General features: G+C 40.5%; 1 protein-coding gene across 7 annotated transcripts in view; it reads right to left on the minus strand.

Annotated features, from left to right (window-relative positions):
- RAPGEF4 (Rap guanine nucleotide exchange factor 4) overlaps positions 1-22480 on the minus strand; it is a 355797-nt gene that overhangs the window by 87675 nt on the left and 245642 nt on the right. For all 7 annotated transcript variants that reach the window (XM_043992057.1, XM_043992055.1, XM_043992056.1 and 4 more), the window contains 5 exons: positions 7642-7726; positions 6691-6751; positions 4000-4076; positions 3344-3490; positions 112-227 (listed from right to left, as the gene is read on the minus strand). In XM_043992057.1, the coding sequence (XP_043847992.1) occupies positions 112-227; positions 3344-3490; positions 4000-4076; positions 6691-6751; positions 7642-7726 (486 nt within the window). The remainder of the gene's footprint in view (positions 1-111; positions 228-3343; positions 3491-3999; positions 4077-6690; positions 6752-7641; positions 7727-22480) is intronic.

Here is a 22480-nt window from a genome sequence, read left to right on the forward strand (position 1 = left end):
CAACATGTCCAGCGGTCTTCCACCGACGAGAATATGCTATTGTACAGATGATGATACCATGTGCAAAGGTTAATCATTGCCTGGCAATTGCAGGGTTGGATGAAAACATACTTTTGCTGAGGCTGTGAGTTTCCTTGATTAGAAGCTCTGTTTCCTGCTGGGACCTTCTCCAATACCAAGACATCTTGGTCATGTTCTTTGAGTCGTACTGTGTTCGCCTCAACATCCTAGAAATACAAATCATATCACATTCCAATTCTTCCATCTATTTAGAAAATGACAAAAAATAATTGAAACACTTCAGACACTCAAATGGGGCTTCTGAGAATGCCAGATATAGAGCTGGAACAACCTTATCTATCTTATCTAGTCCAACATCTCATTATACAAATGAGAAAACTGAGGTCCTGAGAAGTTAAATGATTTGCCAAAGGTCACACAGGTAGTAAATGGCAGTGTCAGGATTGGAACCTAGGGGCTTCTAACACCAAACAATACATCAACTCACTGGCTGATGCGCAAAGATCTCACATTGAGAGAATTGTTGTTGTTCAGTTGTTTCAGTTATATACAACTCTTCATGACCCCATTTGGGGTTTTCTTGGCAAAGTTCCTGGAGTGGTTTGCCATTCCCTTCTCCAGGTCATTTTACAGGTAAGGAAACTGAGACAAACAGGGTTAAATGACTTGTCCAAAATTATTCTGCTAGCAAGCATCTGTGACAAGATTTGAACTCATGAAGATGAGTCTTCCTGACTCAAGGCTCTGCACTCTATCCACTGTACTACCTAGCTGCCCCAACATTGAGTGCCAACATTCAAGCTGATTTTTGAGGTCTAGCTAAAAACGAATTCTCAATTGTTTCCTCCCTCCCCCTTCATCACCATCACTGTGGAAATAGAAGGAAGACACACAAAAATAAAGGGCATTTTGAATTTTTAAAATTAGTGTCATAGGAAACTATTAGCCAATAAATGCATTAGTGGCCAACTTTCTGATAAAGAAAGCATTTATAGGGGGCAGCTAGGTGGCGCAGTGGATAGAGCATTGGCCCTGGAGTCAGGAGTACCTGAGTTCAAATCCGGCCTCAGACACTTTACACTTACTAGCTGTGTGACCCTGGGCAAGTCACTTAACCCCAATTGCCTCACTAAAAAAAAAAAAAAAAAAAGAAAGAAAGAAAGCATTTATACTCAGCGATACTGGTCCTTGGCCACCAGGCACTCTCTGTCACTGTGTTCCCCCAAACTTCCTCCATGCAGTGATGAGGTGCTGGAGTAGGACTTCAATGGAAACTCACATTCAACTAACTTGGTATAAATGATCAAGGAAAGGTAGTTTGCCAAAGTGCAAGGATTTCTGTATCTGGGATTCATGATTTTGCTTTTAAAATATTTTGACAACTGTATTTCAATCATTTGTTTCCCTTGTATAAATATATTTGTAATTATTGTTTGCCTTTGTATTTTATGAATTAAAACATTATCCTGAGCAGGGTATCCACCAGCTCCCCCAGACTGCTGGAGGGATCCATGACAAAAATAAAGTTTGAGTAAAGTGCCACGCACAAAGCCAGTCCTGCTTTTGCCACATACTGGCTCCGTGACCCTAGCAGTGTCTCATTGCTGTCCTGGTCTCTATCATTAAACCAGTTGTTCTTAATATTTTTTTGAGTGTTAAGAAAAGACAAATGGCCTCCTTTGGTGTGCTGGTGAAGCCCTATGGACCAGTGTTTAGCAGAAGATCTGGAACATGGTAGGAGCTTAACAAATATTTGTTGACTGACTGCTGACCAACCCCTTCTAAGAATTATGTTTTTAAATTCACGACATAAAATGCACAGGATTACAGAGGAAATAGATTTGTATTGAAATAGTTGTCAGGCTATTTTTCTTTAAAACGAAGTGAATGCATCTCACGTTAAGGATTTCTGACCTAAATGATGAAGAGCAGAGTAATTCTGTGTTTGAAAAGGGAAGGGAGGCCAATCAGGAAGGTCCTGGGTCCTGCACTGGAGGGAGTGAGGGCACTGAGTGGAGAGAATGGTAAGGAAGAAGGCTGAATTGTCTCCTATCAGGTCCTTTCTACTTGGCATGAGATGAAAAGAGTTAGGAAACAGGAGGCTCTGAGATACCGAAGGGGACTGGGGAAGGAAGAGTCTCTACCAAGTGGGGAAAAGAGCACAAAGCTCAGGCTTCTAGCACTGGGCTTAGACTCTGGGCAAGTCATGTAACCTCTTACTCTGTTTTCACATCTGTAAAATGGGAGCAATGATACTTTGCAGGGTTGTCATGAGGCTAAATTGAGATAATATTTGCAAAGTGCTTTGTAACCTTAAAATACTATATTAGTGCTGGAGAAGGTGGTGGTGATGAGGAACTAAATGCAGGAGTGGGTGTACTGGTCAATGTTTAACAAGTGGCACTCTGGGAGGGGGAGTATGCATGACATACTTTGAAGTTTCATCTGAATTATTAACAGATCACTTAAGTCTAAAAAGTCAACTAGGGGCGGCTAGGTGGCACAGTGGATAAAGCACCGGCCCTGGATTCAGGAGGACCTGAGTTCAAATCTGACCTCAGACACTTGACACTTACTAGCTGTGTGACCCTGGGCAAGTCACTTAACCCTCATTGCCCTGCCCCCCCCAAACCTAAATAATAAATCAACCTCTGATTTGTAACATTTTATGATTTTGGCAACCTAAATGCCCACACTGAAAATTTAACCATCAGCTCTCTCATGCTAGTTTGAATTAGCTCTAGTATATTCCCGACTATATGCCACTGCTTCTCATTATGTTTCTTCTTTTTCTTGTTGCCCTCTCATAGGATTAGAAACCTAGAATTGGAAGGGACCTTAGAGGTCTCTTAACTATAATATGTATATTTATGTACGTCATATGTATAACACATGTATATTCCAAATGCAAAAAAATAGATTCATTTAATATTTTACAAAGGAAATTTTTTTTGCATTCACACAAATCAAATATCCTGCTTTGGGCACCTTATTTTACAGGTGAGGTAACTATGGCCCAGACAGGTTAAGTTACTTGCCCATACTACTGCATGGGTAGTATTTTAAGTGACAGAGACAGGATTTGAATTCTGACCACTTAAGGTATGGTTGCTCAGTGGTCTTTCCACTGTACCATTCTACTTTACCTTTTTAAAGCTGTTCTCTCTCTTTTTCAAAATGTGATTAAATTTGTCATAACATCGACTTGTTCCCAAAGTATTACTTTATCAAAGTATGATCATCTAGATTAAAAGAATATATGTATTTTTGAGGAGAGGGAGTTCCTAGTGATTATACAAAGATAGACCTGTTCTTCGCTTACCCTTAGGATCCGGTTGAAATCTTCTTTGTCCACTCTTAAGAAATGGCAATTGTCTTCTCGTAAAACAATGGAGGCAGCACGTGGTGCATCATTGACCAAGGCTAACTTCCCAAAGTCATCTCCTTCATGCAGGGTGCACACCACTCCCTAAACACAATGGAAGCTTCTAAAGGGACTGGTAGAGCAGGAAAGCTGTTCCCCCCCCCATCTCTGCCCCACCCCCCTAGTCCCCAGCCCCCTCACTAGTCCAACTGGTGCTCAAACCACAAGAACATAGATGAATTTTGCTGGGTTCTATCTGTCTCAGGGTGCCTGAGGGAGGGCGAATCATAAGAATTCAGTTTCATTTTCCTTTCTACACTGTTTTAGATTAGCTTTCTCTAACAGATGAAACCACATTGAGTTATATTCACATGGTCTAGGACCTACCTTAAGAAATTCATACACTATAATCAACAGGGAGGAGAGCACCAGAAAAGATAATACCATACAGCACCATGATAAAGTGGGATCATTTCTATAAGAGAAGCTATATTCTCCTTATTAAATCAGATAACAGTGTTGTTGCAAACTCAATGCTAGTACTTTAGCGTTAATTCTTACAATTACAGCAGCAAATGGAGCATATTAAGGTTTCAAAAAAGGGGGAAAAATACCTTGCCATAAATGACTACATTCACTGATCCTTTTAGGATAATATACCAGGAGGTACCTTCTTCTCCCTGGTTAAACACTGAAAGGAAAAGTAGAAAAGAAAGCAAGGATTTAGAATAATAATAGAAGTACATCAATATAAATTTTAGCTTATCCAATTAAACATTTAAAAAACCAACACCCTGAAATTCTACATTTATTCCAGAGGAAAAACATGACTAGAAAACTTTAACTTATTCATGTAGGTTAAAATAAACTGTTTCTATATATCCTGGACTCCCACTAACATCCTATTCTGCTATGTCATTCTGGTGTGGAGGGAGTCATAAATTCTCAGATATTATTTTAGGGTTTTTTCCCCTTAATAACTATTTATCTAGAATAGGGGTTGGCAAACTTTGGCATGAAGGCCAAATACTACCTCTGTCTGTTTTTGTACAGCTAATGAGCTAAGAATGGTTTGTATGTTTTAAAATACACAAAAACTTTATTTAGAAATACAAAAACCTTTCTTAGCTTGAGGACCTTAAAAAAACTGCCAGTGGGCAAGGTTTGGCCTGGGAACCATAGCTTGGTGATCCTTAATCTAGAGGAATATAAGCTTAGTAGGTTCTACCCAAGGTGGAAATGCTGACCATTGTCTGAGGGGGACAGCCTACCTGTATGGAGAGGCTTATCCTTAGGGCATTGGCCACCAGGTCATGTTAATGTCATAGAGGTGTAAATGCTTCCATGCCAAAGGTTACCATGGTGTAGAAAGATTGCAATTGGCATTGGTAGAGAGGAGTACCCACACTCATGAAATCATGGGTCCTTTATGTACTGAAGTATAATACATATAAAAGGAAGAGACATTTCTCCATTTGTTCTGCCCTTTATCTTTTTATCTATTATTTGTCCATTTAGTATTAAATGTCAGTTAAGCAGTAATCCTTCATTTTCCAAGTGGATACCAGTTTTTCATAAAGCAGCAAAAATCAGTATATCTCTAAAGAATTTTTTAATTATAGTTTTGAGGGAAATGTAAAAAATGTTTGGTATCAATAATAATAGCTAACATTTATAGCTCTTCCTATGTGCCAGTCACTTTACAATTTTTTTCTCATTTGAACATCACAACAACCCTGGGAGGTAATTGCTGTTATTACGCACATTTTGTAGATGAAGAAACTGAGGCACACAGTGGATAAGTGACTTGCTCAGGGTCACATAGTAAATGTCTAAGACCAGGAGGCAGCTAGGTGGTGCAGTGGATAAAACACCAGCCCTGGATTCAGGAGGACCTGAGTTCAAATCCGACCTCAGACATTTGACAGTTACTAGCTGTGTGACCCTGGGCAAGTCAATTAACCCTCATTGCCCTGCAAAAATAATAATGTCTGAGGCCAGATTTTAACTCAATTCTTCCTGACTCTGGGCCTGGCACCCACTACACCACCTTGTTGGCACTGGATATGGAGGTAAGGGACTTGGGTTTGAAATCACTTAATATCTCTAGACCTCAGTTTCCTTATTTGGAAAATAAGAGGTTTGAATTAGATGATCTCTAAGTACTCTTTGAGCTTCCATTCTTATGACTTTAAAGCTCACCTTTATATAGGCTGTCCTAAAAGTGTTAGGGCAGTTTTAAGGTTAATTGCCCTAAGACTTTTGGGATGCTCTAACACTTTGAGGTTTATAATGTACATTCCTCATAACAGCCAGTTATATGCCCATTATCCTAACTCTACAGACAAGGCAACTGTGACATAGGGAGCTTAAAGGATGGAAACATGTGGAGGAGGGAAGGGTTATATATATAGTTTCAACTGGACAACCATGGAGTCACAAAAAATATTAGAACTAGAAGGGAATTTATGCCTTCAAAACATTATTCTAAATAGTCCTTAGCCTTCCTCAGACTGGCCAAGGGTTCCTTCACATTAAAAAAGGTTAATAACCCCTTTCACTCTGGGTACAATTCCAGCCTCAAAGCCAGAATGACCTGGGTACAAGTCCTGCTTCTGACACATATTAGCTGTGTGACCCTAGCCAAGTCCTTTAACCTCTAAGTACTGGAGATCATCTATTCCAACTTCAGGATTTCATAGATGAAGAATAAGAGCCCCAGAGAGTTAGAATGACCAGTAGCTAGTTATTGGCAAGGGTAGTCAGGGAGAGCTAGTTTAGATTCATGGGGAAGCTAGGTGGCACAGAGCGTCAGGCCTGGAGTCAGGAAGATCTGAGTGCAAATCAGCCGTGTGACTCTAGGCAAGCCACTTAACCCAGTTTGCCTCAGTTTCCTCAGCTGTAAAATGAGCTGGAGAAGGAAATACCAAACTATTCAATATCTTTACCAAGAAAACCCCAAATGGGGTCATGAAGAGTCTTACACCACTAAACAAGGACAATAAAAGAATCCTAGAGGTAACTTGTCCAATCCCCCCATGCTTCAGGCATCATTTACGATTTCTGTAGCCAGTCTAGATAGGAAGTGAGAGTACTTGTAGGCCATATGCTTTAGAAGCTTAATGACGGGCAGAATCATGCAAACGGAGAGCTAGAAATAGAAAAGCTTCATGCATGCCCCACCCTCCTCTCCCAAATGGCCACTGGGCTCCACGAATGGAGAAGCTGCCAGTTGGGCTTCTCAGGGCGTGTGCTTTTAAGAATCTCTAATGAGTCAGCTCCTTCAACAACGGTGCCTCACTTACATACGGTCCCTCCTTTGGCATGAGACTCAAAGATGAGAACCCCAGCTAGTTCGCGTTTCACCTAAAAGAAACAGAAGAGAGAACATTCAGAATAGGCAGGCGTGTTTAAATTTGATTTGCTTTGCTCTGCGAGGTTAATCTTGTGTTTTCTTGTACCACAGACCTCTCTCACCCCGTACTCTGCTGCTGCCTGCTTCTTCAGGGCAAATTTTCCTTTCCTTTCTTAAAGTTCCTACAAGACCTGATTTAAAAACCAGTCGACTAGCATTTATTAAGCACTTACTGTGTGTCAAGAACTGTGCTGAGTTCTGAGAATACAAATGCAAGTGGAAAGTGTCTTCTCTCTTAGAGTTTACCATCTTTAAAAAACCAAGTTTTTGAGTACTTTGGACTTTACCACATCATATTGGCTCCTTAAGGCATGATTTTTAGAACTTTATCCAACTTGTATTGAACTAATCTATATTTATTTGTAATTATTGTGTTTATACTTATATATGTATGTGTATCTTGCCCATTAGAATGTAAAATGTAAGGGCGGCTAGGTGGCGCAGTGGATAAAGCACCGGCCCTGGATTCAGGAGTACCTGAGTTCAAATCCGGCCTCAGACACTTGACAATTACTAGCTGTGTGACCCTGGGCAAGTCACTTAACCCCCATTGCCCCACAAAAAAAAAAAAAAAGAATGTAAAATGTATTTCCTTCAGAGTAATGATTGTGTCATTAGCCCAGTGCTGGTCACACAGTAGGCACTTAATAAATGGATGCTTGTTGATTTATTGATTGATTCTTTATATCAGCACACACGGCTTTTATAAATGGAGTATGATTAGTAGTAGCAATGAAATATTAATATTAGAAGAAAGTAATGGGCAGCAAAGGGCTCTTCTATCATCCCTTGACCGTTTCTATTGACTCAAAAAGCTTGCTGAACTGAAAAGACAACTTACTGTTGTGGAAAGATGTGATAAGGCCTTAATGTGAAGCAGTTCTTCATAGATAATCTCCAGATCATCAACAGTCCTCTGGCCAGGCCTGCACAGGAGCAGCAGAAAAGAAGTAATAAAGGGAAAGAACATATTAAAAAAATATGAGTGGACCAAAATATGCTGTTTATGGAAATAGATTTACAGGCCAGTAAAATGGTTGGGAATTTCTTCTCATTAAATTGAAATCAACAGAGGGAGAGATTTATGCCATTACAATTCCTAAAGGAACTGTTGAAGTAAAAATGCTTGTTGGTGGAAGGAAATGAAATAAATCAAAGGAAAAATAAAATAAAATAATCCAGCCTCTTCTCTTCCTTTGTCTTAGAAAAGAAAATACCCAGGACCATAGAACTGTGGATTTAGTGCTGGAAGTGCCCTGAGAGGCCATTACTCCCTGCCCCTTCATTTTTCAGAGAAGGAAACTGAGGCACTCAGTGGTGAGATGACTTGCCCTGGGTTACACAGCTAGTAAGTGTCTGAGAAGTGCGAGTTGAACCCAGGCCTTCCTGAATTAAGGTCTGCTGCCTCATCTATTTTACCATGCTATCTCTCACATTTAGGTTACAACATGGAAAGCCTCCTCCCACATGACATAGTTGATTACCTCAAGATATAAAGATTATTTTTTTATCAATAAAAACTTGACATAGCACAAAAGGAAACTGAGATAATTAACTAGATGTATATTTGCTCAATCTCTGGGATCCTTTGTTACTCCTTCAGTGTAGGGTAATATTAAAAATAATGATTGGGGCGGGGGGGGGGGGCGGCGGCTAGGTGGCCCAGTGGATAAAGCACCGGCCCTGGATTCAGGAGGACCTGAGTTCAAATCTGGCCTCAGACACTTGACACTTACTAGCTGTGTGACCCTGGGCAAGTCACTTAACCCCAATTGCCCCGCAAAAAAGAAAAAAAAAGAATGATGGGGGCAGCTGGGTGGTACAGTGGATAGAGCACTGGCACTGGATTCAGGAGGGCCTGAGTTCAAATCTGGACTCAGAAACTTAACACTTACTAGCTGTGTGACCCTGGGCAAGTCACTTAATCCCAACTGCCTCACCAAGCCCCCCCCCCCCAAATAATGATGTCCATTATTTGACTTAAGGGATTAAAATGGTTCTAAAAACCCATGTGTTTACCTTCACTTCTTAGAAGAGGGTATTGGTGGGGAGGAGAAAAGAGGGTGAGGGAGAGTCTAGGAGAAATGAACAAAGAATAATGATAATTGAGAAAGAAGATAAACCAGATTCAGAGTTATAAAAAAATGCACCCTCAAATGAAAATAAAAGAAAGTTAATAACTATATCTAGCAGTTATATAGCATCTTAAAGTTTGCAAAATACTTTACAAATACTATCTCATTCTATCTTCATGATAACCCTGGGTGATAGGTGCTATTATTATTCCCATTTTATGGATGAGGAAACTGAGATAGATGGGTTAATTGACCTGCCCAGGGTTACATAGCTAAAGGTCAGGTTTGAAGTCAGGTCTTCCTGATTCCAGGTCCAGTTGTCTATCCACTAGCTCACCTATAAAAATTGGAAGGTGATAAGATTATATTTGTTCAGGTGCTTAGTTAAACAGCTCGACAATTTGTGAATCAGCAAGCACTTTTTTTTTTTTTTGGTAAGAAAACAATTGGGAATGAGCGGCTGCCCAACAATTTGGGAATGGTTGACTAAACAAGCTATTTACAGAATCAATGAAAAATATTAAATGAAGCAAAGATGCTATCAGTAAGGGAGAAGGGAAAGAGAATAGATAGTCTCTTGTGAATTTCAGAGAACCAGGCATTGTGTAGAATCCTATTTTCTGGGTGTTGGGAAATACCAATCACTATTTTCTGAGTGATGATAATTAATACAACAGAATATTATAATGCTATAAGAAATGCTGAACATACATGAAGAATTCAAAGAAACACAGGAAGACTATTATGAATTGATGCAAAATAGAGTGAGCAGAACCAGGAGAACAACATGGTCACTAAATTCAGAATAAATGCAATGACCACAGTTGAATCCAAAGGCCAGATAACTATAAATGTCAAATACAACAAAGACTGTGCTGTTGTATCAGTTGGTTTAGTCTGACTGTTTTCGTAATGTAAAAAATATAAAGATAGTAATAAAATGTTTTTAAAACCTCTGTATGAATAAAGATGAATTAAAATATTTTATAACAGAAAATTGGGTTAAGATACATTTTAATATAGATTTTATGGGTGTGATAACAGATGGAGAATTGTATAGGCAAGAGTACACTTTAGATCTCATCATTTTTTTCCAGTTGTTTCAATGTAGACCAAAAGCTGTGGTATTGAAATCCACCTGGATTTGCATTTCCTAGTGTGTTCTCCCTAGGGTGATCAAAAAGAAGCCACTGGATCGGAAATCCATTAAGAAGCATCCACATTTAGGCCCTGCCGAGGATCACCAATAAAAGACATAATCACATGCCAATCTAATGTGACATGGTGGGACCTAGGAGGTACAGGCCCCATATGGGCACATACCTATAAGACAAGGCTCAATAGCAAGGTCTCTAATGCAGCCAGGGCCTTCTTAGTCGGGGGCCTAATCTACTACTTGACTTACACATGGGGATTTTGGAAGTAGGACCCTTAAGGATTTAAAAGTCAATTGAGTCACCTCCATCCATCCCCCAGCTTTAAAAGTAGCTAATGTGAAAGATTCAAGGTAGGTGTAATAGGATTATGGTTCTTTAGTACAAGGAGCAACCCTGCTGCTCCCTCTGCTCTACACTGGCTGCAAATAACAAGGAAGCCAGACTAGAAACCTTGCCAAGAGCAAAAGCAGCAACCAAGCCTCATTCATACCTCTGTGGGGTGTGATGTCATGGAGGGAGGAAGGAATCAGATTGGGGGAAGGAAGGGCCAGAATTAAACCTCCAAAAGTAGAGAATATAATTCAGGTTATGGGATTTCTTGCCTGTGTCTTTCTAAGTTATAAGGAAGGCTCCTTATAACATATGTGTGTGCATGTGCATGTGCATGTGTGTGTGTGTGTGTGTGTGTGTGTGTGTGTGTGTGTGTGTATGAAATGACCATGCAGATTTACTCTTAAGGTCTCAAAGATACACTGTCCTTCAAAGTGGGTAGAGGTTACTGAACCATGCACAAAGGATTTGCATGCTTAATTATTTTACCAGTAATAGAAATAATAATAACAGCTGGTAATTATATGGCATTCTGAGGTTTGCAAAGAACTCTTTCTCTACGTACACACACATATGCACGTACATGTGTGTATTATCTTACTGAACCCTCACTATAATGTTGTGAGACTGGTGCTATTATTATTCCCATATTTACAGATGATGAAACTGAGGCTATGAAATGACTTGCTCAAGGTCACATAGCTAAGTATTAGAGACAGGATTCAAATTCAGGTCTTCCTGAATCCAAGTCCAAAATTCTATCCACTATGCCACCTAATGATGGAATGCTTTAGATACTTTGGGAACCAATCCCCTTTGTAACAAAGAGCATGTGTTTTTGAGAAAAATGGCTGAAGTCAGGGGTGTACATAGAATATTGCCCTAAGATATGGTGAAGTGAACAGGCCCCAAACCTGGGACCTAGACCTTTATAGCTTCATGTGCGAAACAAAAGTGGGTAACTTGATATAACATAATAATAATAATAATAAATACACAAATAGCCACAATACAAGATATTATGAGGCACCTGGTGACTTGGTATATAGAGCACTGGACCTAGAATCAGAAAGACCTGAGTTCAAATCCTGCCTCAGACACTTCCTGGTTGTGTAACCCTGGGCAAGTCACTTAACCTCTAACTGCCTGACAAAATGGATCCACTGGAGAAAGAAATGGCAAATCACTCCAGTATCTTTGCCAAGAAAACCCTAAATAGGGTCACAAAGGGTTAGACATGACTGAGACGACTAAACAGCAACAGAAGATATTACAGGATAACATTATTGTGGAGTTACAGAGCAAAGGGGGAAGGGAGGACTTGCTAAAAGAGGTGGTATTTGAACTGGGCTTTATAGGTAAGCAAAGATGGGGACAGGGTATTCTAGGCGTTGGGAATGCTGTGAAAAAAATAACAACAGTGCATAAGTACAGTCCATGCTTGAAGGGTAGAGGATGGAGTGCAGCCTGGTTGGAATATAAAATGTGTAGAGAACAACAGTATGGAATAAAGTTGTTTATTGTTGTTGTTGTTGTTGTTGCTGTTTGTCCTTCATTCTTGAAGGGGACCATGACATTGGGAGGTGATGGCATGACTTGCAGTGAATTGGATTGAAGTGAGGGAGGGCTGCACAAAGTCACCAGCCTTCCTCTTTCCTCCTGAGCCATCTGGGTCCAGTGGAATGATATACATCAGGTTGACTGGAGATGGCCCTGGATGTTTGAGGCAATCAGGGTTCAGTGACTTGCCCAAGGTCATACAGCTAGTAAGTGTTGAATGTCTAAGGCTGCATTTGAACTCACATCCTCCTGACTCTAGAGCCAGTACTCTCTCCACTGCACCACCTGGCTGCCCCAGGGGCTAAGGTAAGGGCTATCTGATTGTGAAAGACCTTGAATATCAGGCTTCATAGTTTACAGGAAAGGCAGCAGTTAAGTAGTAGTAGAGTGACAAGATAATACATAAGACATTAGATTTCAACAAGTGGTATGAAAGGTAGATTCAAAGGAGAAGAAGGGAGTGAAAAAACCTGTTTGGACTTTGGAAAGTCCACGAAGGTGATGATAAGGACTTGTACTAGGGTACTAATAGAGGGACATGAGAAAAAATATATTCTAGAGGTCATTAACAAGTGATATGATAGGTAGGTGAGATGAAAGTCAAGATTAAGTTCAAGAAGACAGGAGGGAGTAGTGGATAAAGCACCAGCTCTGGATTCAGGAGGACTCGAGTTAAAATTCAGCCTCAGATACTTGACACTTACTAACTCTGTGACCCTGGGCAAGTCACTTAACACTCATTGCACCAGAAAAAAAGAAGACAGGAGACTGGGTGAATTGTGGAGCCATAGCCACCACTGACACAGCTAATGAAGTTAGAAAAAGGAACAGGGTTAGGGGGAAAGGTATGTGCTCAGTTTCAGACATTTTGAGTTTGATAAGCTGAAAGCACATTCAGGTAAAGCTACAGTATCGACACACCTGGAGATATGAGTCTGGAGCTCGGAAGAGAGATTGGGGCTCAGAATAGAGCTTTGTGCAGCTGAATATTGGAGAGGCTGAAAGTAGAGATTCATAAAAGGGGAAACATAAAAAGGGAATTAAACAGTCAATAGAGAAAATAAGATGGATTTGTGGAATAGTCACACAAAGGGATCAAGGAAAGTATAAGCACACAGCAAATGAGTAGTCAGAGTTAGGAGGGAAAGCAAGAGAGGTTTTTTTAAAACAGGTTTTTTGTTTGTTTGTTTGTTCGTTTTTTTTTTTTTTAAATGAGGCAATGAGGGTTAAGTGACTGGCCCAGGGTCACACAGCTAGTAAGTGTCAAGTGTCTGAGGCTGTATTTGAACTCAGGTCCTCCTGAATCTAAGGTCAGTGTTTTATCCACTGCACCACCGAGCTGCCCCAGCAAGAGAGTTTTTGATGATATTGAAGAATACTCAGACTATAGCAGGACAGACAACAATCTTTAAAAGCTGCAGAAAGGTCAAGGTCAAGGACAAAGGAGGGCTGACCACAAGCCCCCATATTTTGCAGTTAGGATAGATGACTTACCAACATCACACCGCTAGCCCGCGACAGAACCAGGACTAGAGCCCAGATTTCCTAAAGCCTATTCCCCATAATCCACACAGCAAACAATGCTGCAAAGAAGGGCGCTTTGCCCTAAGCTACTTCCACATCCTAGAAGACCGTCCACAGTGTCTGTATTCTGATGAGTTGTTTACTTCAAATTCTCAATAAAGGATCCTCCTGAGTGCTTTATATTGGTCCTCTCTATTGCTCAGTTACTTGGATACTTATTACTTTCTCTATGGTCAGACAGCTAACAAGATAGGAGAAAACAAAATGAAATAGAAAGAAACTCCGTCTTGGATTCAGAAGATATAAAGGAGAAGTAGAGGAATTTTTCTTCCCCTTTTTTCAGAGGGTGGCACAGGGCATCCGTGATATAATCAATTAATCAACAATCATTTGGCAAGTGCCTACTATGGGCCAATCACTGTGCCCAAGTGCTGGAGGTACAAAGACAAAAAAATAAATAAAACAAGCCCCACACTCCAGGAGCTTACATTCCATTGGAGGAGACAACATATACATACAGAAGTACATACAGAATAAATATGAAAAAATATACGTGTGAATAAACACAGATAAATGGTAGCTTGAGCTGGATGGCACCAGCATTTGGAGCATTAGGAAAAGCCTTTTGGAGGAGGTACTTAAGAAGCATCTTGAAAGTAGTGAGGGATTCTCTAAGGGGAAAATGAAAAGAAAAGCACACTGGCCTTGGGTTTAGGAGCCTTGTGTTCAAATTCTTGATACACAGCAGCTGTTTGTCCTGGATCATATAAATTGACCTCATTAAGCCTGAGCTGGGAAGTAGCAATTCAAAATACTTGTACTACCTGCTTCACAGGGTGATTGGGAGAAAATTTCCTGGTAAATATTAAATCATCACCAGAGAAATGGGAGCTATTGTCCCAATGCTTGGCACAAAGTAAGCACTTAACTGTTATTTTTTTTTTTAACGGAAAATTCCTTGCCTCCATCCAACCTCTATACAACTGCACCAGAGTGGTGTTTCTGAAGAGTAGGGCTGACTATAGCAATCTCCATTTACCCAGACTCTAGGATCTTTCTAGTTCCTCTATGATCAAATAAAAAAAATTGATGTTTAAATCTCTTCAACCTCCTGCTCCCTTCCTATACTTCCAGTCCTTTTATACATCATTCCCCTGCTCATACTCTACTCACTATTCCAAACACCAAACCTTCTACCTCCTCTGCCTTTGTTGAGATTGCCCCCCATGCCTGGAATGCATCCCTTTTTCACCTCTGCCCTTTGGAACCCATAGTTAAACTCAAGACTCAGCTTAAGTTTTAACTTCTACATCAAGTCTTTCCTGATCCCCTCAGCAATTATTTCCCAAATGACCTTGTAGTCATTTTGAATATTATCTATATAAATGTGTGCATGCCACATTGAAATGTAACCTCCTTGAGGGCAGGAACTATGTCAAATGTGTCTTTGTATCTCCAGTACCTAGTACCTTGCACATTTTGTTTAGTTCCAATACCTTGCATAGTGCCAGCTCATCTTACAGATGAGGAAACGGAGACAAACAAGATTAAGTGACCTGCCCAGGGTCACCCGGCTAGTAAGTGTATGAGGCTAGATTTGAACTCAGGTCTTCCTGATTCCAGACCAGGCACTCTATCCACTCCACCATCTAGCTGTCTAATTACTCAATAAATGCTTGTTAATTGATTTGTGGATTACCTGCATCAGTTATCCTATAGTATTAATAAATCTTACTCCTAAACAAAAACCCCTACAACTTTCAGTTATTGTTTTAAATCCATTCTCTCATTGAAATGTGGGCATGGCTCTGAAACATGCAAAGAAAAAGTTATTATCTATAATTTTAAAAATTCATTGTTTAGGAGAAGTGGGAACTATTCAAAGTTGGAACAATGACCTGCTGTTTCTGCTCATCAGAGAGGGTTTTTAAAAATTGTACAGCGGTAGAGTTAGGCTCCCTGAGTCTTTTTTCCCCCTTCTGCTTCCTGTCAGGGTTTATAGAACAACATGGAAAAAGAAAGGGAAAACTGGTAAAATTTAGCCCCCTTTTGGGGATACATTTTCTTTTTTTTTTTTTATTTTAGTGAGGCAATTGGGGTTAAGTGACTTGCCCAGGGTCACACAGCTAGTAAGTGTTAAGTGTCTGAGGCCGGATTTGAACTCAGGTACTCCTGACTCCAGGGCCGGTGTTCTATCCACTGTGCCATCTAGCTGCCCCCGGGGATACATTTTAAAATAAAAAATTTAAACCCTCTATACCCAGGATGCTTTGAGTGTTTTGTAATCATTTCCTGAAGTACCCACTCGAAAGTCTATTACAATAAAGTGTTTTATCCAGAGGATTTGGGAAGAACATGTGCTCAGGAGAGGGGATGGAGGTGGAAAGCAGAAAAGGCAGGAAGGATGAGAAAAGAAGAACTGGAAGTGTGAACACTATGGTTCTTTGCATTCATCATACTTGTAATTGTTTACTGCACAACTTCTCTACTTTATTCCTATATCATAGTTTATTTAGTTTTTACCCAATTGATAGACATCTACTTTCTTTCCAATTATTTATTTGATGCTACAAAAATGTGGGTAGGCTCAGATTTCCAGACAGTATTTTTTCCTGGGTCTCTCCTTTAAACCATAATCTATCTTATATCATGCTTATTTATGGTTACCATGCCATCCCTCCCCACCCCATCTCTGTATACTCTGCACCTCACATGGTGCCTTGCACATTTTAAATACTTTATGTTCACTGTTGAACTAAGTAAGCTCAGATATTGAAGTTTATGTATCCCCTTGGTTTACAGCAAGAAGATGCATCATATAGTAGAAAGACAGATGGATTTGAAGTTAGAAGACCAGCTTTCAAATCTCAGCTCTTCCACTGACTATTTTTGTGAGCTAAGGTGAGTCTAGTTCCTCATCCATAAAATAAGAGGTAATGACCAAAAGAGCTACTAAAGGCCCTTTAAGATCTAAACTTATGATGGTATGTGGTAGAACAGAGACTAAAGTATTATGGATGTCTACCTGTCTAGAGATAGGAGATATCCCCAGGACACTGATTTTACCTCACTGTAGGCTTGTGGATATCTTACACTGGAGAGAATGTTGTGTCTCTTGGGGGATGGGCATGCCCAGAATTAGTCTGGAAGGAGACTAATCCCTAGTACCCAGGATATGACACATCAATGGCCAAACTTTTTCTGGGTCTCTGGGAATTTCACACCTGTTACCAACAGGAATATTCCCAGGAAACATTAATGCAGTCACTCCTAACACACCGGACTGGTTCTAACTATGCCTGAATGGTCCCTGAACCTGCTGATTTGTGATGTGACACATGTGACAAATGACCTAGGTCTATTTAACATACTAGTGAGGCACCATTGCCATACAGAGCGAATGAGTAAATTTGAGAGTTGTCATTGTTCAGTCATTTTCAGTTGTTTTCAATTCTCTGTGACCCTGTTTGGGGTTTTCTCGGCAAAGGTACTGGAGTGAGTGGTTTACCATTTTCTTCCCCAGATCATTTTACAGCTGAGGAAATTAAAGCAAATGCAGTTGAGTGACTTTGTTAGGGTCACACAGCTAGTGTCTGAGGTCAGATATGAACTCAGAAAAGAAGTCTTCCTGACTCTAGGGCTGGTACTCTATCCACTGCATCCCCTAACAACAACAACAACAACAACAACAACAACAACAACAACAACAATACCTTAGAGGTTCCTGAACCCACTGATTTGTGATGTGACATATGATGAAATACCAAGGTCTACTCAACACTGTAGTGGGGCACCGATGCCACACAGTGGATGAGTAAATTTAGAAACAGGGAATACTTAAAGCCCAGCTCTTATCATGTGACTATATCAAGAAGCTTCAATAGCTCTCCATTGTGTTTAAGATCAAATTTGAAATCCCTAGTATAAAAATCATGGTGCTCCAAAACTCTATCCTAATCTGGCCACTATTGTTTTGTCTCTCATTATTTACATGTAGCCTATACTTAAGCCAAACCAGAACATTTGTCATCCCTGACCACACCCCTTCATACTCTCTGTTTCAAATGTTTTTCCAACAGAATTTCTATTCTGCAGCTCTGTACATAGAGGATTTAGTAGGCTTTCCAGAGTGTTGTTTTTTTAAAGTAGATGTATGACATGTTTTTAGTAAAAGTGCCCATTCTATACATCCTCTTATCAAATGATTATGGCAAATTATACTTATGATAAGTGATGAAAAATGAGATCCTAAAACTAACTGGGTGAGCAGAGATGTCCAAATATGGATAAAAGATAAGAGATGTGCACTGAGAGATTAGCCAAAGTGGAAAAAGGCAGAGAAGATTTTTGAGGTACCAAGAGCTCATCGGTTCATCTTGGGATTCAGGCAACTTGCACAATGCAAAGCCGGGATAGAAAGCCTAGCGAATTCAATCACTAAACTAGGGCATTCAGAATATCTTCAGATGACAGTGATCTCTTTAGTTGTATCATGGCAAATGCTTTAATGTAGTTAGAGAAGAGATAGTTTAAAGGTATGAAGAAGTTTGCTCGTTTCTATGCCCGGCTTAACAAACTGCAGAGGCAGGCATTCATGAGAGAGGCTTGGGGCAGAGAAAGGGGATCTCTACTTCCTGCCAATTGTAGTGCCAATTCAGCCGGACACTGAAATTTGCTATGAGTCACAGGGACAAGGTCAGACAAAGCATCGGGGGGACTGGCCAACCTCTGCCCACCAGAGGAAATCAAACACTCCAGCTCTTCTTTGTTTGCTGGTGGTGCCCACTATTTAATACCCAGGTATAAAAGCCAAACTCAGCAATGTTATAGGCACATGGGGAAAGATCCCAGCCTCCACAAGGCCAGGAGCTGTTGTGTGCACTGAAGACTAACTCTCCCATGGACCTGGGCTGCCATGCCCTCTAGTGTTTTAGAAAACGTTTCCCCGTTTCCACTGATCAGATCCAGGTACTTTTCTTGATCTACCTTCCCCCCAAGAGCATCAAGTAATATTTTAAGCAGTGTGTCCTCCTACCATAATCACTGAACAAAGTGTTACTTTAAAAGATAGTTTCTCTCGGCAAACAGCAGCATTCACCCTCTTTCATACTTTATGGAGAACTGAGGGGGCAGGTGTGAAAGGACTGAGAAGCTATGCAGAACACACATTCTGCAAATCAGCACCAGCTCGTTCAAAAGGTAATGAAAGGGTCCCAAGGACTGAAAGCAATTTGGCTTTCAAGAGTAAAGGGAACACTCTGCCCTGAACAGGAGGAGATAACTCCCATGTACCTTCATAAGAGCAACCTACGAGGTTTGGACAAGTGAATCGACTCTCAAGCTACTCTGAGTGGCAGCCCATGGATGTAGCTGGTCTTTACTTGTCCTTCTCCAGATGTCACAGGGAGAGATATTAGGCATCCCTGCTTCTTTACAAACCTGCATGGTGCCCCATTGAAGTGGATTTGTTGGATCCTGCTGTGGGAAGGCCTAGTTTCCGCAGGGGATGCATTCTGGCGGCAATGTCTAGTTACAGACAGGATAATAAATGGGGATGGATGGAGAAGCAGTTTATACATTAAAGGCTGGGAGGGCTCAGGTGATATTGGAAGCTCCTGGTAAATACCGCTTTATCAAGGAATTTATCAAGGTCAGAGACAGAGATCCTCAGTTGTTGGAACGTGGCTAAAATGTGGGATTTAGGCAGCCCCTAAGTTGCAGAATGGTATTGGCAAACATTACCATTCTTTCTCTTTCTGCTTTGCCTCCCCCCCCCCCAGTCCATTTTGGCCCTTACCTAGTGAACTCTGTAGGGGAAAAAGCTGCCTGCCCAGGTCCTTCAGAGCAGCCCTCTGGTATCCTTGTTTCCATGGGTACAGTGGATAAGACACACATCCAAAGAAGTAATTTGTATAAATATCTAACAAGGGCCAGGGTGGGCCCTCCACAAAGGCTACCACTTACACAGTGGTCACCTATGAACAAGCCTGGCATTTTGAGAATCATGGACTGAAGTGGTTCATGCTGATTTCCAAGATGCATTTGCCCTTTACTGAATCACCTGCTTTTTCTACTTCTAATTCCATGTGTTCTTCTTAGCCTGGAACAGCATTTCTTTACTCACAGTATTTTAGATCTCTCCTTTTTGACTTCTCTTGAAGGGAAGGTGAGCATGGCAGCACAGAAATACATCCTCTTTTACCCCTTCTTTCCTTTTTCCCCTTCCCCAGAATCACACTTGTTATGCCTCATCATTCCAAAAAGCCTCCGTTTGAAGCTCATGATCAGGTATAATCTCAAAAAAGCAAAAGGGAAGGAGAGTGAAGGGGATATTCCAAGGATCTGGTCATCAGAGCCTTTTAAAGGGTCTCTTCCCAATCCCACATGGCTTCCTTGTCTGTTCACATTCTGTCCCTTAGCTGTCTTTGCTCAGAAGAGCACGCTTGCTTTTATCAGGTGCAATAAGGCATCTCACCTATAATGCTTTGCTCATAAAAGTTTCCTAAATGTTTGCCGGGTTGAATGGAACAGAACAGAATAATGAGCTGAATCCAATGGCTTAGTGGAGCCATATCCTGCTGGGCTGTCAGAGAAGCTTATACAACGCTGAACTCGATTCCTTCTTTACAGATCGGGAAACACAGAATACACAAATCTCTAGTACATGGCAGAGACTATATGGGATGTACGTGTAAATGGATTCCATTGTTCCATCCAGGCATTGGTGTTTGGGCTGCTCAGCTCAGGTCCTTTGAGTTCTGGGTGTTTGTGGGTTATGGTTTTCCAGGGGATTTTTAAAAAATGTATGTGTCTGAAAACTTTTTAGTAAAAGTGTCCATTCTACACATCCTCCTTTGAAGCTAAAGGCTGGGAATAAACTTGAAAGGCAAAACAGACTTTCCTTTAAAATAACCAGAAAGAATACTAGATGGGGAGTCAGGAGGTCGGTTTCTAATCTTAGCTCTGCTTCTCATCATATGATTTTGGGAAAATAACTTCTTTCTCCCTCAGTTTCCTCATCTGCAAATGGAAAGATTGGACTAGATGACCTATAAAGTCCTATCTAGTTCCAATATTCTTAAGTTCCATGATTCTAAGACTAAATATCAGACTATGAAAAGGAAACTGGGTTCTAGCCAAGACAGCATCATCGTGTCCTTACATGATCCTGGATGGGTCAACTTAAATATGCATAGATGACATAATATATCCAAAAATCCTCTGAGGAGGTACTTTGTAGATGTAATGGATCATTATGACTTTTCCTCTGCTAATACTAATCTTTCAAATATTTACTATGCACCTACTGTTGGCAAAGCACTGGGGGAGGCATAAAGTTTAAATAAAATACAGTCCCTGCTGTCATGGTGTTTATAGCCTAGCAGGATAAGACAGAAACAAAAATAACTATATGATTTGCTGTTACATAAGGGCATGGAGGAATTGCACAACAAAATCTATGTGATATTCAAAGGAAAAGTAATTATCAATTAGAAAATTAAGGAAGGTTTTATGGCAGAGAAAGTATTTGAATTGGGCTCTAAAGGATTCATCAGGTGAAGAAGGATGAGGAAGACATTCCAGGCACAGTGAACAACGTGAGGAAAGCATGAGATTTCAGGATATGTGTGGAAGCTGTCCAGTACAGAGAGTAGGGCCATGGAGAGAGGAATAACAAGAGAAAAACTTGGAAAGGCAGAATGGTACCAGAGTGTGGAGGACCCTGGATGTCGGAAAAAGAATTCCAAATATCATTGAGTAAGCATTAGAGAGACACTGCTCATTTTCAGCAAAAAAGTACTATGACCAAATTGATGCATTAGGAGAATTGGAGTAGCCGGCAGCAGTACGAAAAATATACTAAAAAGTGGCAGAGCAGAGAGGGAAAAAACAAAGGAGGAGGTTTTTGTGCCAAGAAGGTGGCAACAAGAACAGGAGGAGAAGAAGAAGGAAGAAGAAGAGGAGGAGGAGGAGGAGACAGAGATGAAGAAGAAGACAAAGTAGTCGAAGGAGAAGATGAAGAAGTCGAAGGAGAAGAAGAAGAAGTCGAAGGAGAAGAAGAAGTCGAAGGAGAAGAAGAAGAAGGAGAAGAAGAAGAAGGAGAAGAAGAAGAAGGAGAAGAAGAAGAAGAAGAAGAAGAAGTCGAAGGAGAAGAAGAAGTCGAAGGAGAAGAAGAAGTCGAAGAAGAAGAAGGAGAAGAAGAAGAAGAAGTCGAAGGAGAAGAAGAAGAAGGAGAAGAAGAAGAAGAAGGAGAAGAAGAAGAAGAAGAAGAAGAAGAAGAAGAAGAAGAAGAAGAAGAAGAAGAAGAAGAAGAAGAAGAAGAAAGAATTTATACAGCACCTAGGGCAGCTACATGTCACAGTGTATAGAGTGCCAGGCCTGGAGTCCAGAAGACTTCTCTTTCTGAGTTCCAGTCTAGTCTCTGATACTTACCACCTGTGTGACCCAAATCACTTAACACTGTCTGCCTCAGTTTACTCATCATGAAAGTTAGCTAGAGAAGGAAGTGGCAAACCACTCTAGTATCTTTGCCAATAAAACCCCAAATAAAGTCACAAAGAGTTGTACACAACTGAATAGTATATAGCACCTACTGTGCCCTGTGCTAAGCAATTTAGAAATATGATCTCATTCAAACCTCACAACAACCCTAGGAGGTAGTTGCTATTATTATCCCATTTTATAGATGCTAACATTAAAGAAATAAATTCCAGGAGAGTGATGAGGTCATAAGACAGATTTCAAGGGTTTGAGGGAAAATGGGTTCTGAGAAAGAAAAGAAATTAGAACTGACAAGTTCTGCAGTGAAGGGAAAAAGAGAAATGGGATGGAAGTGGAATGATGTAGTGGGGCCAAGAGAAGGCAGTACTGGTGAGAACTGACATATTAGGCAGATGCAGTGGTCTGGAACTGAACTCACAATATTTCTGACGAATGCCTGTGCTATCCTTCACAAAATATTAATGTGCACACCAGTATATGATATTCCTATGAAGCAACAAAAAGGATAATGACATATTTATACAATGTTTTA

The sequence above is a fragment of the Dromiciops gliroides genome, chromosome 3 (assembly GCF_019393635.1).
Source record: "Dromiciops gliroides isolate mDroGli1 chromosome 3, mDroGli1.pri, whole genome shotgun sequence".
In the NCBI taxonomy this organism is placed as follows: Eukaryota; Metazoa; Chordata; class Mammalia; order Microbiotheria; family Microbiotheriidae; genus Dromiciops; species Dromiciops gliroides.